This window comes from Eublepharis macularius, chromosome 12 (genome assembly GCF_028583425.1).
Source record: "Eublepharis macularius isolate TG4126 chromosome 12, MPM_Emac_v1.0, whole genome shotgun sequence".
In the NCBI taxonomy this organism is placed as follows: Eukaryota; Metazoa; Chordata; class Lepidosauria; order Squamata; family Eublepharidae; genus Eublepharis; species Eublepharis macularius.
In genome coordinates, this window is record NC_072801.1 from 77,890,534 (window position 1) to 77,907,174 (window position 16,641).

At 47.9% G+C, this 16,641-nt stretch overlaps 1 protein-coding gene and 1 non-coding gene across 5 annotated transcripts; both read right to left on the reverse strand.

Annotated features, from left to right (window-relative positions):
* Window positions 1-1,939: 1,939 nt before the first annotated feature.
* LOC129338772 (aurora kinase B-B-like) lies at window positions 1,940-13,546 on the reverse strand. Of its 4 annotated transcripts, XM_054993246.1 has the most exons (10): window positions 13,532-13,546; window positions 10,812-11,022; window positions 10,358-10,448; window positions 8,408-8,558; window positions 7,939-8,002; window positions 7,569-7,757; window positions 6,292-6,430; window positions 5,092-5,240; window positions 3,910-4,084; window positions 1,940-2,426 (listed from the first exon to the last, which is right to left on the reverse strand). In XM_054993246.1, exons 4-10 carry the CDS (start codon window positions 8,457-8,459, stop codon window positions 2,250-2,252), a joined length of 945 nt encoding a protein of 314 aa, XP_054849221.1. In that variant the 5' UTR covers window positions 8,460-8,558; window positions 10,358-10,448; window positions 10,812-11,022; window positions 13,532-13,546; the 3' UTR covers window positions 1,940-2,249. The 4 variants fall into 4 exon arrangements, with proteins under 4 accessions (XP_054849221.1, XP_054849219.1, XP_054849220.1 ...); XM_054993244.1 differs by lacking the exon at window positions 10,358-10,448; XM_054993245.1 differs by lacking the exons at window positions 10,358-10,448; window positions 13,532-13,546 and adding an exon at window positions 13,368-13,445.
* Window positions 13,547-15,645: 2,099 nt separating this feature from the next.
* LOC129340752 (U8 small nucleolar RNA) lies at window positions 15,646-15,775 on the reverse strand. The gene has a single exon (XR_008598055.1). It is a non-coding gene; the product is annotated as a U8 small nucleolar RNA (small nucleolar RNA).
* Between the last annotated feature and the right edge of the window lie 866 nt (window positions 15,776-16,641).

Genomic DNA, 16,641 nt, shown 5'->3' on the forward strand with positions numbered 1-16,641 from the left:
GGCAGCGAGATCTATACAAACCATGCCAGTTACCCGGTGGTAAAGCTCCCCAAGTCAATCCAAGCAAGTGGCTAAGCTTGTACAGGACTGTACTCCACAGTGCTGGGGACCAGAGGCAGAGAGAGAATGGCACAAGGGCTAGAGACTGCATCTGCCATCCTTTTTATTTGTGCTCCCCTTATCTCCCCAACGGGCACCCAAAATGGCCCCCTACATTGCCAACGACTTTTTACCCTCACAACCACCCTGTGGGGTAGATTGAGCAGTGTGTGTGACTGGCCAAAGGTCACCCAGTGAGCTTTGGTGCCAGAGCGGGGATTCAAACCTGGGTCTCCAGATCCCAGCTCGACACTAACTCCTATACCACACTACATCTGTTTTGCTGTACTTATACCACAATTTTCATTCCAATTGGCCCACAATTTAATTTAAAACCTTGTTTTACGTGGCCTGCATTCATCCATGCATCACCTGCAGACCTGAGCCGTTTCCAGATGGCTTACCTGAAGCAGCTCCATGCCGCAATGTTGTGGATCGTGCCGGGGAAAACACGAAATACCGCGTTTTCCCCAGCACGATCCACAACATTGCGGCATGGAGCGGTTTCAGGTAAGCCATCTGGAAACGGCCACGGACAAGGAACAGCTTTGCCCAGCCATGGCTGCATGTCTAAACTGAGCCTAAGTAGCTGAAGCACCCAACAGTGAGAATGGAAACATGGCCAAGGTGACAGTAGTGAGATATTCCCGCAAGCTCTCCCCAAAGACATATGCCCATATGCCAAGAGCTCCTACTAAATATCTGGTAAGGACTGTGCCATTCAGAGCCATCTTCAAGGTCTCCTTCCCTTCGCAGCCTTCCTACTGTCTCAGAAAGCTGAGTGGATTCCTTTGTCCGTAGCGCTGTCCTAATATACCAGCCTGCAATTGCACAGCTGGCCAAGTGTTATTTTAAGCTGTTGATATATCCTGTGTTAGAACAGTTTAAAAATAAATCACAGGAATGCACTTTTTTAGCTTCTAAGTAAATGTATGACTTGCTACTGCAGAATACCTGAATATTTTACCTAAACAGCTCACCTGGTGTAATGTTAAAGAGCTCCACTTGCATATGGAGGCAGGGAGAAGAGGCAGCCAACAACCCCAGTTGACAAACCCTGTTGCTGTCTTTTGTCTGTGAAATACGTGAAACACTTTCTTGTGTTCCATCAAGCTGCTGTTTTAGCAGCCAAACAGATTCCAACATGATCCTTTATTAAAATACAAGCCGGGGGGGGGGGGGGGTGCACATGTGTTTGTATTTGTGCACATTTCCCTTTCTATTTACAAGAACTAGACTAATACAGCTGTACTATTTCAGAGTTCAGGCAGAGGGCTCATGCAGTTTAATGTTTCTCCATACCAAAAAAAAAAATAAAAATTGAGAATCACTACCCTGCAAGGAGAAAATGTAAACAAGATAAGCAGACAGCTAGGAATAGGGCTCTTTTCCTTGAGACCTGTTTCTAGATGCAGGGAATTTTCTTGAGCTGCAGAATTCAAGTAGGTGAGGCTGGAAGCTGAGATATGGGTTGACTGCTTCAGTGTAAATTAGGTTTTGTATTGCAAAAGGAGAATTGGACCTCTGCCCCCAGTCATCTACCACACACTGGCGCCATTCACATTTCTCCTTGAATCCAATGCCCCTGAACCACTTCAGAGAGTACACGAAGGGAGACTGGCAATATTTACCACAGTCTGCCCACGTCAACCCCCTTTTCAAGCCAAGGGCTGCTAGTTACTGTCACCAGCTTACATGTATGAAGAAGCACCTAGCTGCGATTCTTCACAAAACAATCAATGTTTATTGGAAGAGAAACATATAGACCAGGGATAAACAGAAAATCAGGGTAAATATTTCTCTCAGGAAAAATACATAGAGACAACCAAAGATAAAAAACCCAAGCACTAGTTTTTTAATAAAAATGTTTATCATCAATACAGTACAAGCTCAGCTAAAGTTGCTGTCCAGAGAACTATGGGTCCCACGGCCAGTTGAGGCAATAGAGAGGAATTTTATCAGTTCCCAGGTGCCCCTTCAGGGTGTTTTGCAGCCAGAAGAACGTATGTCCCAAATGGCAAAACAAAACAAAAAAGGCAGTACATCCCCTTCAGTTCTCCCAGGAAGGACTGTGGAGTACAGAGGAAGTTGTATATGGCAACCCCTGTCCTTCAATTGTATTTAGGTTCTCCTTGTAAATTTATGTACCGCTAGTTCAAGGGCGCAGAACTGAAGACCGGCGGCAGCACTCGCCGAGAATTGGCTTTCACCCAGGGGTGTTCCTTCACAGCCTGCAGCGGAAGCCGCTCAATGGGGATGCGACGCAACAGCTTAGAAATCAGATCCCGGGCCCCTTCCGACAAAAACGGTGGGAACTTGAGATCCACCTGTCGGGAGAAGAGAAAAGTGAGCCTGGCCACATCCAAGACTTGGGAGGAAGGGGCTTAAGCGAGGAACAAGATCTGCTGAGCTTCCCAAAGCAGATGACACAAGCAGAGGTTTGGCTTCCACGTTTGGAAGTAGAATTTCTATACAACATGCTTACATTAAAAAATTATCACTACTTCTCAGTGCAGAGACTAGGTCCCCATTAAGGTAGCTTGTCAGAATCTGAATTCTAACATCTTCTTAAAATGCACAGCACCTTCACCTTCTCTCACCTTCACCCAACTGCTCAGGAGCATATAGAGATGTTTCCAGGGAGTTGTATGCAATATACACTCCTGGTGAGGGTAAGTGTCTATTGTGCATTAGGTCACTCTGCGTTTACATAGCTGGGCAAAGGGCCAGACACTAATCGTAGCCCTGGCAGATACAGTTAGCTTCTTACATTGATGTAAGAAATTAACAGTTGTCGAAGCCCTTTCTTCCCAAACTGCTAGGCAATTATGGGCAACACTGCTGACCTGGTCCAAAAGGGACCAATGAGACGCTCTGTGGTTATATTGTGTGGGGGGGGGGCGGGGTGGGAGATATAGGCATCCTATATCCTGCACTCTAAGAGCCATCCTCGTTAGAATCAGGCACAAAAAAGTACACATTTTTATTTATAGCTCACCTTTATTACTGAGACTGAAGGCAGATTGCATAGCAAAGGACAATACAATCAACAGCGGGGTCATTTAATAACCAGTGCAATCAGCCCTGCAAATGCAAATCTGCAGAGATTTGAAAACAAGCGGGAATCCCATACAAAGCCAAAACAATGCTGAAGCCGTGCATAAAATTCTAAACCTGACATGTTAAAACAATGCAGGAGAATCGTACTCACAGCAACAGACAATACATAGTAGTATATAGTCTGCAGCTCCTCTCTCTTACGCTTTATTGGCAGCAAACCTACCCGCAGCCGATGCATGTATTTCATAGAACATGCCTTCCCTGCATGACACAACCCCCCTACAAAGTAAGCTAGGCTAAGAGACTGTCCCAGGCTGACCCATGCAGCTCACAGCATGGGCGAAGGTGTATGCGCTGGGCTTTCCAACGTGATTCCGCCTGGTTCTCAAAGCAGGGGCTGGATTTCCTGGAAGTGTGGTTTGCAGGAGGCAATAGGGAAAACTGGCACAGGCCTCCATTGCAGATGGAAGTGGCAAGAGGGGGGGCACTAATGAATGGCTTTACGTTGGGTGGAGCACAAAAGACCTGGTTTGTTTATAGGTGGGTAAAGATAAAGCCCTCCATGAAGCCCACTGAGCAGAAAAGCAAATCAGAAGCCCTGCTGGCCCTACCCCAAATGCCTCCATCTGGATGGTTCTTATGTGGGGCACGGCTGGCTCCTTTTGAGGCAGAACCCGCCATTGCCACGAGCCCAGACCCAGAGGCAGGAACGGAGCGCACAGAAGCGCCGATCAGTCCAGGAATGCTCACCGCTAAAATGCGGCGGTAGGTCTCGGAGTGGGAGGCGCTCTCGAAAGGCGGGTGCCCCACCAGGAACTCGTAGCAGAGGATGCCGATGCACCAGAGGTCGACCTTCTCGTCGTGGGGCTTGCCTTCCACCATCTCAGGGGGCAGGTAGTCCAGCGTGCCGCACATGGTCTTCCTCCTAGAGCAGGGGCTGGTAGGTGAGCCTCAAGGAACCCAACGGGAGCCTCGGCCTCTTCGCCCCCCCCCCCCCCGCCTCTCAAAAGCGCACGAGGCTGCCTTACACGGAGTCAGGCCTCAGCCCATCAGGGCCAGCGTTGCCTGCTCGGGCTGGCAGCAGCTCCCCAGGATCTCAGGCAGAGGCCTTTCCCATCATCCCTCTACGTGGTCCTTTTAACTGGAGGTGCCGCTGGGGGTGGGACTTGGGACCTCCTGCGGAAAAGATGCTCTGCCCCTGAGCCACAGCCCCTTGCAGCAGGAGCCACTACCATGACTTGTTTTGAACATTTCACTGTACTCTTCCAAGAAGCTCAGAGCAGCCAAAAGAACATTATGAGCACAGAATAAAGACCCATGTGAAAAAAGAACTTGCCCAGTCCAAAATATTAACTGAACCGTGTGACCCCCCACCCCACCCCAAACAGAAAAAAATTGCAGTTATCACTGTGAGTCTCTCTACGGGAGACATCTTACACGAGGACGCTCAAGTGTAGGGAGACACAATGTTAGCCAGGAAGCATAGTTTAAAAAGACAGAGCCTGCAGAGATCCCTCCTCGGAGGGTTTGTTAATTTCATCCTTGCCTGGAGGAAGGGGAGGTGAAATTGACAGAGCCTTGGGGTTGGGGGAGACACAAAGATGAAATTAACAAACCCTCTGAGGAGGGATCTCTGCAGGCTCTGTCTTTTAAAACTACCCTCCTGTAGAGGTGAAACTGACAAGAGCCTTTGGCTCTGTCTTTTTAAACTACACTTCCCAGGTAACATTGCGTCTCCTTACACTTGAGTGCCCTCCTGTAAGATGTCTCCTGTAGAGAGACTCTTAGATGCAGTATGCGGGAAAAGGCCTTCTGATAAAGCCAAGCCTGACAGGCCTTCCTGAAGACTAAAAGAGCCGAGGTCTGACAAATCTTTTCCCGGAGACAGAATGCCTGCCGAGCACACGGCCCAGCGACGAGGGTGCCGCTCACCTGAGCGAGGGGGCATGCACCGACCAGCCAAAGTCAGCAATCTTCAGCTCCCCCTTCAACCCCATCAGCAGATTCTCTGGCTTAATGTCCCGGTGGATCACCTTCTTACCGTGACAGTAAATGAGCGCATCGGCCAGCTCTTCCATGTACTGTAGAGGTAAAGCAAAGAGACACTGACTGAGCACCTGGCAATAGAGTTTCCTCGCTGTGCAGAGGGAACCCTATGTAGAATGGACCCACTGAAGTCTGAGGTGTGGCTGTGGTTCGACAAGCACCTGGCACTCGGAATGTCCCTGGCACCCCAATGAAAAAAAACAGGTCTAGGTGATGTGAAATGTCTCCCCTGAGGACCCAGGAAAGCCAATGGCAGAGCAGACCTCAAGACCCTAATGGCGAGACTCACTATAAGGTGACTTCCCATACCTAGGACTGCAAGTGGCAAGCACACAAGAGCCCAACTGGATTAGATCAAAGGCACATCAAGAGCAGCACCTGTTTCCCCATCGTAGTAGTATGCCAACAGGCCTCCTGCATAGATTGCCCCCAACCAGCGACAATGACCAGCGACAGATCTTTCTATGGTCAATTTGCCCACCCAAGCCAGCAGGCACAACTTATGGATGCAATTCTGTCTACGTGAAAAAGCACCATACTAAGCTCAGCCATGGACAGGAGACACCTGCTTCAAGCCAAAGAAGAAAGCCACGCATCACCCAGCGCTAGAGGCAGTGGCACACGCACACCCTGTCGAGCGGCGCCCTCGCCACTGGCTCTTCCAAGTCAAGGGCTCGTCGCGAGGGGCTCTCTTCCCAAAGAACAGGTGAAAATGGGGAGACAGGCCAGGCCCATCTCGTGCCTCTCTCAAGACCTCAACTGTCGTGAACCTCACCATTTATCCTAGGCCCAGCCGCTGAATACTATCCTGAGGAGCTCCTTCCCTGTAGCTGGCCAGACTGGGTGACCAAGCGCCTGCTCCTCTATAAAAAACACCTGGGCCCAGCTTGCTCTTCTGTGCGGAGTACTGTGAGCTAATGAGGTGCTCAAAGGTGCCCTACCACACAGCCCTCCTTGCCCTATGGCCAGCCTTGCCCCAGACACCCCATTCCTTGTGGTCCAGGCACACCCTGCATCCCACTTGTGGAAGGAGTCTCCACCTCAACACGAGCCCTCACAAGGTCCCCAACCGCGCTCCCTTCTCACCGTGGCACTCCTGGCCTCGTCAAACCGCTGGTGCTTCTGAAGGTCCTTGTAGAGCTCCCCACGAGGGGCATATTCCAGGATCAGGTACACTCGCTTCCTGTCATGGAAGTAGTTGTACAGGCGTAGGACGTTGGGGTGTCTGCAGAGAAGAGGAAGTGCATGGGAAGGAATCCACCACTGAGGAGCAGGGCAGCGGATGCATCCAAAGCCATCTTCTCTGTGGCAGCGGCTCCCAAACTGTGGGTTGAAACTCAGTGACAAGTTTGATTTTGCCAAGCCTAGGACACAAAATGCTCTGGAAACAGCCTCTTGTTCAGTAATGCTATATATTTAGGAAAAATGCAGTCTCGCTCAATGTTAAGAGATGCAAGGTTGCTGCATTTTATGTCGGGAAGCAAGAAAGCAGTTTGCGGTTGCTTTGCAAGCGGGTCCTAAGAGGTACAGCAAGTTTTGGACTGAGTTTGAGAAACAGGAGTCTGAGAAATACTGCCTAATGGAGAAAGTTGATCAATACTAACCAGAAAGACAGAGCCAGTTCAAAGGCGTGCTGGACATCCAAAGCACATTCGCCATGTGTTAGCTCAATTGCTTGAACAGCTAAGTAGACCCCTGGGATTTTAAGTCCTGCTTGTTTTCAGGATCCTGAGAGATGGGCTCCCCCTTGTGCCCCCCCCCACCAACTACTAGAGAAAAAACTGTGGCTGTCTCTTTGTCAGGGCTATCAAGCGAGGTAACTTTCTGAATTGCCTATCTTTGGACCTAGACCTTCAGCTTATGTGCCTCTGCTGTAAGGGGGCTCTTTCTCCAGGTATGTGACACAGCTTTACAAGCAGCAAAGATGCTAATGAAAAATCCCCCATAAGTGTCTTCCTTATGGGTTGGGGACCAAAGACAGAGATGCTCTATTAACACAGCAAGAGCCAAAAACAGTGTCATGAAACGAGTTCAAAACCCATCACTGCTGTGTAAGATTCAATGGAAAGGACCACTGAAAGAAACCCCAAATGAGGAGCCCCATCTTTTGCACTTGTACTTCTAGCTGCACATGGGAACCCTATTTCAGCACAAGAGGCAGGCTGCCTGAAAGCCAAAGCCACTTTTATGATCCCTGATCCACATTTCTACAAGGGAAATCAGGCACTCCTGTTCAGCTCTTGGGTCCAGAAGACCTGGCTTCCTGATCCAGCCCTAGAACTTCTTGAGCAGCCAGTTGAATGAAGAGCTCACAGCCCTGCTTTGGACCTTCCCCCAGGTTCAATCCACAAAGCCAACAACACCTGAGGTGAGACTGGATCTCAATCTCCCGCCGCAGCTGATGCTCCAAACCTTCATTCTCCAGGTGGGACTTGAAGAGCACCTTGAGCGCCACAATAAACTGTGTCTCCTTGACCCGGGCCAAGTAAACATTGCCGAACTTCCCTTTGCCAAGCGGCCGCCCGATCTCGAAGTCGTCAATGGTGAATATCCTTTTGCAAGAGCAGCGAGGAGACAGAAAAGGAGCGTTGGTGAGGGCGATAATCTCCATTACAAGAGGGATGGGGGAAACAATAGAATGACAGGAAATTAGAACAGGGAACGGCACCCCTGCCCCCTTGCGGAGGAGTCCCTTTCCCACCCTTTTCTGAAACCACCAGAAAGAGAACTCACTTGGTCACTGCCTGTGCCGGCTGGGCAGTGGAGCTGGAGTCAACAGGCACCCTGCCCGGGACAGCTGCGGAGACAGAAACGGCAGAGAAATACCTGAAGCCACCTTCTCTTGAACCAGACCCTTGGTCCTCTAGACTTGTCTAATCTGGCTGGCAGCAGCTCTCTGGAGTTCAAGACAAAGATCTTGCACATAACCTACCCTTCCATCATGCTAGTGACCAAACCTGCGTGTCAAGCAGAGGCTCTGGCACAGTCCCACCAGAAGTAGCCGGTGTGCCTCTCGCCTAGCAAACAAAGCATGACTGCAGAGCGGCCAACGAGCACGCTTTGCTGTGAGCAAGCCCGCCCCCCCCCCCGGTCCCCGGAGATTGCTCCCACTCTGGGGCTGTGTCTGGAACAAGTCTGAGCATTGCAAGCTTTGCACAGCCCCCTCTACAAAGTAAAACAACACAGCCAGACACGTTCCTACCCATGCTCTGGCCACAGGAAGACTTCAGGCTGTTCTTTGTGTTTTTGATCATGGTTCTCTGCAACAAGAGGGAGCCAGAGGGAGTGCTGGTCGGGGTGCAGCTATTCTTGGAGAGAGCCCATTGAGAGCCCGTTGCGCTGGGCACCCGGTACTGCAGGAAAGGGATAACATATTACTGTTATTATTACTAAGAACAGGAGGTCATTTCTGGCAAGAACAAAGACCATTTCGCTATCATTAAAGCCAACTCTTGAGAGACCCTCCCCTCCTTTAAAAAGGCTCTTTTTCATTTAAAGGAGCAAGAAAGCTGTAACTCATCCTTGGCCAAGTCCCAAAAAGTTTGGGGCAGGGGGGAGCAGGCCTAACTCAGAACCCAAGAGCCAGAGTGCCTGTCTCAGCCTTCTGTATTACTCCTTGTATCTCTGCAAGTCTAGCACATGACAGAACTCGCAGACATCCTCATTGGCACACACACCATTCATTTCAGAGAATCTAGGTTCTTGATAGCCCAAGCTGGCACATACTCAGAGTCTGGGTGATTAGCCTAAGGAACAGCAAGCCCCGAATTCAAGATGCTGCATTTCTGGGCTGATTGCCTTTCAGCCGTACCCCACAATACTGCGGCTACTCACAGTCCTCTGTGCGCAAGGCCAGGCCTGAGAGTTTGGAAACACTCATAAATTCTCTGCCAACATGTTGGGGATGGAAGTGGGCTCTTTACTGAGTCCTGGGCAGAACTTCAGTAAGATAAGCTGACTGCTTTTTGGTGGACTATCATCACTTGGCCAAAGCTTCCATATTATGTTCAACCCAATGACAGGCCCTGTGGATCTCAAAGCTTCACATACATCTGAAGTGGTGACTCGAGAGAGGATTTTTTTACAAAAAAAAACATTCATTCATTCTTTTTTATTTATTTATTTCATTTATAGTTCGCCTTTCTCACCGAGACTCAAGGCGGATTACACAGTGTGAGATAAAACATTTATTTGCTGCCTTTCTACTTTAGATCATTCAAGGTGGCTTTCAATGTAAGAACAATCAGAAAAATACATAAAAATTAATTAAAAATCACAGTTTAACACTGCCAGTAAAAATAAAAACTAAATTAATAAAATGCAGTTCAACTGCCTCTTAAAAATCAACAGTGAGGGGGCGATGCGCACTTCCCTGGAGATTTTGTTCCATAACTGTGGGGCTGCCACCGAGAAGGCCCCCTGTCTTGTACCCACCAGACAAGTTTCTCTGGTTGATGGGCAGTCAGGAAGGCCTCTTGCTGTGATCTTAATTACTGGGCAGGAACACATGGGAAAAGATACAGGATTCTATACATTTGAGGGAAACATGGCAACAGCTTCCACCTTCCAAGCTCCCCAATGCTTTTCACTAGGGAAAGAAATACCCCCGCTCCCAACCTGTGAGGCAGAGCCCCACATTACACAAAACAGGTGGGAGGCCACAGTTCACAGTCAAGTTTGGCCCCTCCTGAACTCTCGAGGCCAAGTGCATGCATATCCATTCAAGCGCCATTACACCGTAATCTCCAACTTGGAGCAGTCAAGCCTCGGTTCCGCAACTCTGGAGGCAACTGCCACGGTGCCGCAAGCCATTAACGATGAGTTTGTCGAAGCTGGTAGAGCCCCACTCTCCTGGCTTTCCGCAAATGATGGAAAACTGAATTATTCAAACAGCCTTTTTACTCAGATAGGAGGGTGGTATTGTAGGGAGGGGGTCTCAGATCCTTCTCTAATGACTTAGGGACCACAGACTTCACCTTATGTCTGATCTGTTGCTTTAAGTATGTGCTCCTATGTGCTGCCTGCGCTTCAAGTACGAGCCTACAGGGTAGTTCTATGTTGTCTAACGTCAATCCTATCTGTTTCAGCATTTCTTCAACTCTGTATTGGATTCTTACTAACTCTATGTCTTTGTAAACTTGCATTTATTTACCTTACAGCACTGTTTCTGGAAATGTCCTTGATATTGATTGTGCTAATCTCACACTATGTAATCCGCCCTGAGTCTCAGTGAGAAAGGCAGACTATAAATGACATAAATAAAAAAATTAATAATAAAAACATGTATGTGTTGCACACACCTGTTTGAGACCACAACCAATAGACAGCAAGACACAGCGATAAACCCACGTAACAGACTATAGTAGATTGTTGTGGGGTAATAATAATAATAATAATAATAATAACATACTTTGTAAACCGCTCTGAGTGGGCATTAAATTGTCCTGAAGGGCGGTATATAAATCGATTATTATTATTATTATTATTATTATTATTATTATTGATAGTCGCCCAGCCCTTGGCTACTGGCACACTCTCCTCAGTATCACTGGGCCTCCCACCCAGCTTCCAGCAGCGGCAAGTGGAATAAACAGAGCTTGGCTTACTTTAGAAAGGCTGCTATAGGCACTGCTCGCATTTTCCTTATTCGCCATCCTGAATAAAAGAGGACCTTTTCCCTTCCTCCTTCACGTATGCGAGAGACTTTTAGGACAGGAAGCCCGCAGAGGGCAAGAAGGCTCAGCCTTGGTTTCCAGCACCAGGTCAGAAAGAAGAGAATCCCTTGACCCACCACAGAGCAGGGACCGTGTACCAGATCTGCAGATGAAACATCTGGTAAGGCAGAAGCAGACTAATCCTATCAGCGCAATGTACCTCCGAGGCTGTATGGCTACTGCAGCACTAAGACTGGGCAAGAACCAGGAAGCCCCCCAACTCAAGTCTCGTCTCTCCTACGAGCTCGCTGGATGGCCTTAGGCAAGGCCCTTCTCCCCAGGTTTCTAGTATTCATCTGTAGGAGAAACACCAGCCTCTTGCCCAGCGTGGCAAGGATTATCGCATGGACCTGAAGAGCTCTGAACATCAAAGGCTGAATAAATGAATATTACTGTTGTCCTCCCTGTGCCAAGCTGGCTCCTAAATATGTTCTGGAGATTTAAGTATTTTTAACTCGATGCCACTTAAACACCCCAGCCAGCTTGCCAAACACATCCAGAGGCCTGCCAAAAATAAGACGCTCCCACTTAATTGATGTCAGTTTCGAGGGACCTCAAACTACTCCAAGGCCTCCATAATGCTTCACCCCTCATTATGGGAGCCTGCAGTTGAACCCGGGGCACACAGCCAGCTGCTCAGGAACCAACAATACTGTCAGCCAAATCTTTCTGGCACAGCCTTTCCTGAGTGATATTCTCTCAAGCAGTACATGGGAAAATAGTCCGCCAAGGAAAAGGCTTGGTCTCGGCCTCTTTACGCGGACCCTGCTGTGTTCTATATTTGTTCTAATAAAAGTATGGAATGACGAATGGGGTAAACTCCACATTTCCTGGCCCAAACGAAAAGGGCAAAGCCTTGCGTGTGGAGACTATTGGTTTTAATTAATACAAATGCTTAGCATGTATGGCACAGAGTGCTTCACATGCATCGCCACAGTCACTGGAGGAAAATGGTGGAGAAATTACTGTTTCATTGATTTTTTTTAAAAAGTGAGCATGTCATCTCAGACACCAAGGCAGCTAATTATTGCATCCAAGTAGCAATAATTGCACTGGAACACCTAACATGTGAACCTGCCTTACAGCATATCAGACCATTGGCCTATCTGGATCATCCTTGCTTGCTTTGCCTTGCAGCAGCTCTTCCAAGTCTCAGACGGAAAGAGACCTTTTCCAAACATCTGCCATACACGGGCAAGTTTAAACCCAAAGCTGATGAGGCAAAGAGCTTGGCTTCACACAGACTCAAGAGGGCTATTTAAACTGCAAAAAAAAAAATGGCCACGTGTGTTTAGCTAGCACATCATTCAGAGTGGCTGTATATCTCTGGGCTGCTACTTAAGCACCCCATTGCTGCCTTGCTTACAGCCCAGTTTACCCACTCCAAGCCCACAAAAAACAAGACAAGAAAGCTCTTTGGGTCACATTCGAAACAGGCTACAACCTTTACCTGTATTAACTATAGCTATATTTCGTTAGGCCTCAGAGAACAGGCTCAACAGCTGTGAAGGAGAGGGCTTGCCCACCTGCATCAATCCAAGCTCTTAATTAACCAACAACTCTCTACACAAGCTTACTCATAAGTAAGCTTAAGATCCAGAGAGGAACAATTTGTCCCACTAAAAGCCATTATGGAGACTGTGCTCCAGGTTTTTGGATTACCTTCCAAAGAATCAGATTACTTATAACATAGATCGGGGCTATTTATTACATATAGACCAGAGGTTGACAAAGGGCCACGACTTCCTCCACAACCTGATACATGCACAATATGAACGTGGGTCATTTCTCTTAAGGGACAGTAAATGTAATAGCTTTATGTTGGGGGGGGGGAAACAGAGCAGCGAGCACCTTGCTGCACTTTTCAAGGCCTTTACATTGTTATTGTTCATGGTAGGAACAAGAATGTTAAACAAAAAGGGTGCAGAAAGGATTCATTCACAAGCATTATCTAGATCCACGGATTTTAATTCCAGAGTCGGCTGTGTTAGTCTGTAGTTGCAAAATAGCCCAGTGGCACCTTTAAGACTAGCCAACTTTATTGGAGCACAAACTTTCGAGAACCACAGCTCTCTTCGTCAGATGCAGTTAGTCTTAAAAGTGCTATTAGACTCTTTACTATTTTGGATGTTAACTGGTATTCAGAAAGCTTCCCCAAATTCTTTAACACTTCACCTGTTCTAAAGCAAAGCTTTATTTATTAGCTTTATACGTCCCACTGACAGAACGCAGCATGGTGTAATGGTTAGAGTTCTAGACCAGGATCTGGGAGAGGTAGGTTCGAATCCCTCACTGGGAGACCTTGGGCCAGTCACACACTCGGCCTAACCTACCTCACAGGGATGTTGTAAGGATAAATGGAGGAGGAGAGAATACTATAAGCTGCTTCGGGCCCCCATTGAGGAGGAAGGTGGAAAACCAATAAAGAAAATAAGTAAAACACACGACCTATCAACGGCTCCTGCAATGTACGATCCAGTAACTGCAGCACGCCTGGCTTAAATCACGGAGCAACTTGCGGTTGAGCAGCAAATAGAAACTGAAAGGAAGGCCCTCCGCTTTCTCCCCCCGACCCAAGCCGGGCCACCTCGGAGCCCTCACCGCGCACTTACCCCGGAGCGCCGCGCACCCGCCTCTACCGCCTCTCCGACTGCCCCTCTTCGCCTTTCAAATCTACCTCCTCAAATCTTATTGGCTGCCGTAAGGGAAGGAGGCCTTGATTGGTGCAAAAGATCTCTCTGAAGGCGGGCTGCAGCTTTCCGCTCTCTTATTGGCCCTCCGCTCACGAGGTTCTTCGGGGTTCTCCGATTGGCCAACGCGTCTCACCGTCCAAGGAATAAAATTCTGTTGTTTGTTTTCCGGGGAGGACCTACTAGCGAGGTCCAGCTCACGAAGAATCGCGCGGGAATATATATGTCACGTGGCCAAGGTGCCAGTGGCGGGGGTCCAGGAAGCTACATGACGCTCGTTCCTGATTGGATAGATTTTGGAGGTTGGCGCGCGAGCCCCTCTCCTTTAGGGGGGAGCCTTGGCGCCTGCGCGAAGATGAGGTCGCTCAAAGGCGGGGCGGCTGGGGCGCGGCGGCCATTTTGTGAGGCAGGAAAGCGAGCTGCGAGTGTCGGAGAGTGCGGCTGTGCGCCTGCGCCCCTGACGCCCCTCCCGGAGCGTCATTGAAATAACTTGATTAAAATAATTAAATTACAAATGAAATAAAATTTAACTTAAAGTGTAATTAAAACAATTGAATCGATTAAATCAAAACAAATAATACCTACGCAAAAATCAAGCGTTGTTAAAACAATTGATTAAATTCATCGAAATATATCAGAAACAAAATCAAGTGTAATTAAAAGAACAGATTAATTAGTTAAAACAAAAAGAGTCCAGTAGCACTTTTAAGACTAACCAATTTTATTGTAGCATAAGCTTTCGAGAAACAAGTTCTCTTCGTCAGATGCCTGATCCAAACTGGATCATGCATTAAAACAAAAAGCCATGGAAGCTCTCAAGTGAGCTGGGTCGGGCAAGTAACTCGCAGTCTCAGCTAAACTACCTCACAGGATAGCTGGGGAAAAACAGAGAGGCGCCTGCAGTCAGGCGCTTTGGGTCCCCTGGGAAGCTAATTTGTGGATAATTGTGTGGGGAGAGAGAGCAAGACGGGGAGCTGTCTTTGTCTGTCTGAAGCAATAGAAAAGAGCAGAAGTGCAGTTCAGACATCTGAAGAAGTGAGCTGTGGGTCATGAAAGCTCATGCCCTACCGCAGATTTCTGCCAGACACCTGAATTTTCTTCAAATCCAGGAGTTAACCGCGTCTGTAGTTGCAAAATAGTGAAGAGTCCAGCAGCACATTTAAGACTAAGAGCGGAACCACAAGTGACAAAAGGCACAGATTGGACACTTGTCTGCTTCCCTCAAGTTTTGATGGGAAATGTAGGCAGCTTGGCAGAATGTTGGACAAGTGACAGTTGAAAAGTCCACTGGACAATACTCTGGTTTCTCTTCAGATCGCATAAATCTTTCGCCTTTTACTAAAGAAAAGTCCACTGGACAGCAGTCGGAGAGCGAAGCTGCAAGACCAGGATGCCTACATTTCCCATCAAAACTTGAGGGAAGCAGACAAGTGTCCAATCTGTGCCTTTTGTCACTTGTTCTGCTCTAAGCAACTTTATTGTAAGATAAACTTTCAAGAACCACAGCTTTCTTAGTCAGATGCATCGTCAGCTTTCGAGAACCACCACTCTTCATCAGATGCATTGCAAGCTGATGAGGCATCTAACCAAGAGAGCTGTGGTTCTCAAAAGCATATGCTACAATAAAGGTCTTCACTGTTTCCCCCAAAGCGAGCTGTGACTCAGGAAAGCTCATACCCTACCACAAATTTTGTTAGTCTGATAGGTGCTACTGGACTCTTGCTCTTTTCTGCTGTGTGGGAAGAACAGGGTGAATGAGCAGGGTGTGTACTTAAAGGTTGAGAAAAGAAAGATTTGAGAAATTAAATTGCAGAAAACTGTGTTAATAAGGTTTTTAGTGCTACACCTCTGAAGACGCCAGTCACAGCTGCTGGCAAAATCACATCCACTGTGAAAGTTTTTGACAATACAATAAGGTATTCGATCATTAAGAGAAAAGAGTAATTGGAAATTTTCATAGCAGATGAGATTTGAAAAAGATATTTTCATAGCAATTTCAGAGAGTGAGATACAGAAAAGAGTGATCGCCAGTGATTATCAGAAAGGAGCCAGCCCAGGTGTTGCTGCTCCTGGGCCAGGGAGACTTTAATCATGTCTCATGCACCTCCATTCATCATGTGCTGTTCTCCCGGAGGAGGAACAGGTAAGGATATACCTCACTGACGATACAGAAACACAGGCGACACTGGCACCGCCTTTTGACGCACTGCTATTTAAGTCACGGTGGAGCCTGCTTGACAGTGTTGCTGGATCCCCCTTTCCCTGTCCTCCAGGGAAGATTCCCCTTTGCAGCTTTAGACCTACTCTGAAAAGGCACCAGACTCTCTTCCATGCTCAAAAAATTGAGAGCCCATCTGATTTCCCAGAGAGCTGTGCAGCACATATTTGCATAGAGCATCCCTATTGGTTGGGAAAGAACAAGAGGCAGGGAGAAACCAGAGCCCTGCATTTGCCGGAAGAGGGCTGAGGGCTGAGAAGTGGTCCTCCTTGTACCAAGGGAGCCTGAAACACACAAGAGTTATTGCAGAAGGGAGTTTTCCTGGGCTAGAGTACGCTTCTTTAAAGAAGACGGCTGGACAAGAACAGCAGGCTCAAGAAAAGAGCACGAGTCCAGTCGCGCCTATCAAACTAACAAAATTTGTGGTGGTATCTGAAGAAGTGAGCTGTGACTCATGAAAGCTCATACCCTACCACAAATTTTGTTAGTCTTAGAGCTATTACTGGACTCTTGCTCTTTTCTATTGCTACAAACACAGCTGCCCATTTTGATCTAGAAGGCTTGAGAAACCTTGAAATGCATAAAGCACAGAGTGAAATGTAACCATGTTAATATTCAGACCTAATCAGGACAGGTCTCTGCCCACGGCACCCTCAGGTGCCACCAGCAGCACAGGGAATGTGGGGTGCTTCCACTTACGCCAAGGCTGTTTTAATGACCCACCCCCTGCCTTGCACAGAATGCAGAAACCCTTTTCTATAAGTGCAATTTCTGATGTGGAACTTGGAAAAGTGCTTGCTTTTGATACCTCATA

Bases quoted from the DNA above. Each gene is read 5' to 3' on its own strand.
- LOC129338772 (XM_054993244.1), bottom strand. From the start codon at position 10,859: ATGGCGAATAAGGAAAATGCGAGCAGTGCCTATAGCAGCCTTTCTAAA. The intron at 5,241-6,291 runs GTGAGAAGGGAG...TTACCTCTACAG, and splicing joins ACGAGGCCAGGAGTGCCACG to TACATGGAAGAGCTGGCCGA. The intron at 2,427-3,909 runs GTGAGCATTCCT...TTCTCCCGACAG, and splicing joins CCTACCGCCGCATTTTAGCG to GTGGATCTCAAGTTCCCACC.